Here is a 6,000-nt window from a genome sequence, read left to right on the forward strand (position 1 = left end):
TGCACGGGTATCGTTTAAAGAAATAAAAATTCTTTTTCCAATTGACGAACACATATCTTTTCTTCCCAGTGGCTGTAGAAACTTGAGGTGTATTTGGTCAACAAGCTTATAAATTCATTAACGAAATTGATTATGCATTGAATGACGCACGAAATAAGTTATTACAAAAAATGAAGGCGATCAATTTCACCGAGTAGAAATTACTTACACTTTCTCATAAATAAAATTATTTGTGCGCGAAGAAGGCAGGTACTGAATACCTATTTGGATTTTTCGCCTCAAAAACTAAAGTACGTATACTACGACAAAAGAAACAAATTAATTCGATCAGCCGCAATTTTTTTAATAATCTTTATACAGAAATTATGGCTCGAATCTTTATAATGAAACTTTGCACTCTACTAGGAAGCAAGTAATTTCAAAAATTAGTTTGACACAAGCTTTCGAAATCGGGAGATGATAACAATCGCTTGTTATGCAGGAATATTGTGAAAATTAAGGTTTTCACCATAATTGAAATCTATTTGTCGTGCTTAAGTTTACGTAGACGCCGATTTTTTATAAATATTTCTTTCTTATGCGTAAATTAGGCAAAATACGTATTATTTAAATGAAATTTTGCGCCCTTATACACGGTGCTTGTTAAACATGCGGCAAAAATGAAAGAGGTTATCGAATTTCGTATATTTAGGAAACATTGCCAAAAGCTCGTTGGCATTACGTTCCGTTATTACTGCTTTCGCCGATTAGTGACTAAGGTGCTCATTTTATCGGTATTGGTGCAAAACTGCAACTAAATTTGATTTAAATTGGAATTGTAATCCATCCGGGGCACCACATTTTAACGGCCTAAGGGAGGATGGGGTAAAAGTTGTCAAGACTCATCTTAGGAGAGTAATCAGAACTCAAATATTAACCTATTCAGAACTGTATAGGTACTTTTTTAACGGAAGTAGAAGCTCTTCTAAAATCTCGTCCTTTATACGCCATTTCACAAGATCCTAATGATCTGCAACTACTATTGGTTTTTAATGGATGGTAATGTTATGTCTGGAATCATATCATTTTTGGAGAAATAGATAATTAATAAAATCATCCATATTTGTGTCCATCCCAATCATACACTAGGAGAGCGAAAGAGTAAAGAAAATTTGTTGTGCGCCCGTATAAATAATGTGGTAAATGCAAAAGGGCGCATAATCGGCATTAAATTGCTGCTTCTGTTTCTCTGAAAAAATATAATTTGGAAGTAACTTATTTTTAATAGTGGCGGAAAATTTTACCTCTGATTTTACATTTTAAAGATACATAACAATGTGAAAGATTTTGTGTTAAATGCCCTTCGAGGGAGAGTGGCAACCCCTAAATTTTTAAATAGCAAATAGAGACCTGTGACATATTATTTGATGATGATTGTGATAGGTATTTTACTGAAATCTTCTTCGAACATTACTAGACGTACCCTTTCTGGAACTTATTTAATCATTTTTCAATTTTTATAGAGTTTTGAGAGCACCTTGGAAAGCTTTCTTGTCCATATTTCCTTGGCCCTTTATGTATTTTTAAACCTTTTCGTAATTTAAGGGTGTTCTCGGAGAGATTTCCAAGATACTAGTATATCCAAATCTTCCTGCCACTTTCTTTTAATTCTCAGGAATGTTTAACAGCACTTCATAGAATCCTCCCATATTCTTTGAATTTTGCTCAATCTTAGGGTGATGTAAATCTATTGAATCTTTCAAAAATTTTCTAACTTCTTGGAATATTTTTATTTATTTTAAAACATTTTTGAAATTGTTTCAAGTTAGTTTGGAAGTTTTAAACATTCTTTCTACAGCACAATTTCTATACGTCCATATATTACAATTTGTTGTTCTTCAAATATTATATATTTTTAAACTTTTTTGAAGTCGTTTCTTTGAAAAGGAACCTCCTAGGATTTCCGATTCTTCACGTCGACATATTACCAGGAGCTTCACTGGGAGTCTTAGAAACTACGATTTTCAGAGCACCTTGGGATGACAAAGGTTAGTACAAGATAACTTCCCAGAGTGCTTTCCCCATTCCAAATGCGTATCTAAGACCTGTGAACAATCCTTGGGGCGCTGTTGAGATGAACCAGATTTAATTATCAAGAATCCTGAATCAAAGTCATGCAGTGGCATGTTAAGGTTAAAGTTTGAGGTTGGAGTTCTGTAAATGTTTTCTTTGTAGTAGCTTAAGGTTCCTCTTTCCAAAGTCAGGTGCACATAAGAGAAGAAGAAGGTTCAGATTTTTTATTTCAGAATGTTCCTTGCGGATTCGTGATCGCCGTAAAATATGCGAAACCCTGTAAAAACGATGAGTTACAATTGTAACAACGTTTTCAGTTTTTCGTTCGCTCACTGTATCCAAAAAGTACGCACAGACAGATGGAGGGAAACACTTTTTTTTCTAGACATACGTAAACCATCAACAATTTTCTTTCAGAATATTGTTCAAAGATTCGCGTTTAAATAAAACCCCTTTATTTCGCAGAAACGACTTCTACAGAGACGTTCGGATTCTGGCAGCTCTTGAAGACCAGGCGATCGCTCGCGTTTTAGGCGTGTGTAGTCAAGGCGAGCAGCTTTGTGTTGTGATGGAATATTTAGAACACGGTGACCTGTGTCAATTTTTGAAAAGTCACGTGGCCGCCGAAAGTAGTAATAGTGTACCTTACGGTGTAAAATCGCTTAGTTGTAACTGCCTTCTTTATATGGGTGCTCAGATTGCTTCTGGTATGAGGTACTTAGAATCACTCAATTTTGTTCATCGCGACTTAGCAACGAGAAATTGCCTAATAGGTAAAGCATATCAAATAAAAATAGGCGACTTCGGAACTTACAACGAAGTTTATGCAAACGATTATTATAAAGTTGATGGAAACACCCCTCTACCTATACGTTGGATGGCGTGGGAATGCGTCTTTCAGGCTAAATATACGAGCAAATCGGACGTATGGGCCTTTGCCGTAACACTTTGGGAGATACTAACGTTGTGTCGCTGGCAGCCTTTTGAGAGATTTATGGATCCGCAAGTTATGGAAAATTTAACTCATATGCACTGTGATGATGATTCGTTTATGTATTTGCCTCGCCCAATTATAGCAACTAAAGACATTTATGATTTAATGGTAGAGTGTTGGCGACGGAAAGACGTCGAGCGCCCGTCGTTTAGAGAAATACACTTATTCTTGCAAAGAAAAAATTTAGGGTACGCCCCCACGTAGTGTTAGCAAGACTGGTTAGTCATAGAGGGATCAAGTACAGATAGATTTTTATGTACATAGAACACAGGGTGATAAAGTTTTTAGGATTCATTTACAATTTCTGTTAAAGTAGATCTACTATGAAAAAGTGCATTTAGAACTTGTATTATTTATTCAACATTTTAGTACTAGTTTTGTTTAAGTTTCGCTTTATTCATTTGTTAAATTGTACACAAAGAGCACAATAACGTAAGACAATGTGTAGGTACCAATGTTAAAAGTAATTAATAATGTTATATAATAATACAAACTATATTTACTAGTCAATTGAATCGCCTATGTGGGTTTGTTCATACATAATATTATAAAATTTACGCTAGCGCGTAGTTATTTTAAGCAAGGAGATAAAATTGTTCATTGTAGTCTTACTGGTAGTGTTTTTGTTTAGTGTCAACTATTGACAATAACTCGATTCTATTCCTGCTTGTCTATGTGGCATTACTCTTATATTTTTGCTAAGAACCATGTTAATAACGCTTGTGAATATGCTGCATAGGAGCACGCACGAATACTCTCTTCGTCTCTTTGATTTGAATAACTATGTAAGAAAAACAAATGAGCTTAAAATACCTTCGCTTAAAACACAATGTAAACGAACGATTCAAATTTTATTCTAAGATTAAAAACGAATGCAGGGCGACGCCCGATCTATAATGTAAATGTGTCATATTTTCTAGTTACCATAAAAATTATCACTATTTTTATCAATTTTCCGTTTTCGATTAGTGCCTTAATGCATTATTACGAAAATTGTTTTTATTTGTTAAACGTTGTACTGTTCAACCGCAATAAGGCACTAAATCTTTTAGGTGTGATGTTAAGCATAAATTCAAAACATATGTCGTATTATCATTTAAATTGTGCCAACGACAATTATCACCGAATTGTATAATTCGTTCACGTTAAAATATTAGGGTTATTTTTCATTATTGCGTAGAATTGATGAAACAAACATTCCACCTCTTAAATACTAGCACGATGGCACCTAATATTTACATAATGGCAAGATTTATAATATTTGCAATAATACTTTGTGATTCAGTTGTTGTGTATTGAAATTTTTTGCAAATAATTGTCAATGTAACATATCATCGTAAAAATAAAGTTATTACTGATAAGTTGTCTTATTATTATGCGACCCTCTTCCAAAAATAGTACCTTTAGTGCAATTTTATAACTAAAGTTCACGTTTTTAATTTATTTTAAAAAATAATTAATTCATGATTCAAAAGGCAATTAGGACAGGGATAAGCCGTATGAGCAATTCTGTGACTTTTGGTATTTTTTACGAAAAGAGGAGTAAAACGGAGCAGTGATTGCAAAACTCAAAATTTTCGCATGAAAGTTCGACAGACATTTATTTATAAATGACACAGATTTTCTTTAGTCATTTTGAATGATTTATTTTACATTTATTTTTGTAGAGGGCTTTCGTATCATTTTCCGGCAAAAGCTCAATTCCTATTTTTCTCTTTTCAATTATCTCCGTGAAAATTCAAGAAAATAACAGCTTTTAAAAATAGCTAACACACCCGAATGGCTATAGGAGTGCAACTGAAACAAAAAGTAACTAAAAGCTAATAGTAAGAGGAAACGGATCGTTTGGGCCGCCGGCGATGCTTTGAGCGCACAAAGGGCAGAATAGCGTTGAAAATTCCTCTTTGGTGAGGCACTGATCGCTTACCATATGTAATAAATGTGTTTTTACCATTTATACTCCGGCCTCGGGCAACCCATTACAATGGGACGAGTACATCTCACATTGTAAGTACTCTCTAATTTTATTACAATTGCTTAAATTACATGTTTTACACAGTGGTTCCACTGAGAAGAGTCGCGATAGGCACTCGAAATATCTGGACTTCCAAATAAATTTTTGAATTACTTTCATCGTGGCCTAATTTACATTAATATACACCACCGATTTAAAAGAATTACATAAATCACATATGGGCATTGTTAAAGCGAAAAGCCTAGCTCGCTCATGTTTTTGGTAGCTGCCATACCTGAACATTACATAAAAAGTCACCCAATAAAGCAGTATTAAATCCGTGGGTTTTTCCGGAGCTCTTGGGTCCATTTTTGAATAAATATTTTTTAGTTATAGTTGATGCTCATTCGAAATTGATTGAGGCATTTCCAGTCACTTCAATCACTTCTAAGGCAGCACCTTCAAAGTTCATTGCAAGATTTGGACTACCTAGGCGGGTTGTTTCTGATAATGCTGCTGCTTATGTATCTCGCGAATTTGAAGAGTTTTTATCCCTGAATAATATTAAACATATTAAATCAACACCTTATGAGCCTTCGTCCAATGGAGAAGCTGAAAATGTGGTCAAAAGTATTAAAAATGCGCTCAAAAACATATTGCGAAGTATGCAACACTTAAATTCTTTAAACACAGGTCTATGTAACTTTTTATTATTATTTTATTATCGCACCTTCAAGATTATTATTCGATAGTAAAGTGCGCACCAGATTCGACAACTTGTTACCACCAAAAATGACTGAAGATTCAACTGACGTACAACAAAGATTTTTATACAAACCAAAATTACAAAAAAAATCTATCATGGTGGAAAAAGGTGGTGACATATCAAGTAAATGAAAACGTAATAGTAAGAGATTACAAAAATCCCCAGAAATCAAGGCTCAAAGGTTCGTTAAAAAGAAAATTGGAAGATATTTAATTAGAATTTCGTCTTTAAATC

General features: G+C 34.0%; 1 protein-coding gene across 1 annotated transcript in view; it reads left to right on the top strand.

Moving 5' to 3' along the window:
- The window catches only part of LOC116173544 (discoidin domain-containing receptor 2-like), a 91,055-nt gene extending 86,657 nt beyond the window's left edge, over positions 1-4,398 (top strand). Inside the window, exon 9 of the mRNA XM_031491065.1 lies at positions 2,518-4,398. Coding sequence (XP_031346925.1) covers positions 2,518-3,250 — 733 coding nt within the window. The 3' untranslated portion in view covers positions 3,251-4,398. The remainder of the gene's footprint in view (positions 1-2,517) is intronic.
- The last annotated feature ends 1,602 nt before the right edge of the window (positions 4,399-6,000 follow it).

Source organism: Photinus pyralis, unplaced genomic scaffold, assembly GCF_008802855.1.
Source record: "Photinus pyralis isolate 1611_PpyrPB1 unplaced genomic scaffold, Ppyr1.3 Ppyr1.4_LG6, whole genome shotgun sequence".
NCBI classification, from domain to species: Eukaryota; Metazoa; Arthropoda; class Insecta; order Coleoptera; family Lampyridae; genus Photinus; species Photinus pyralis.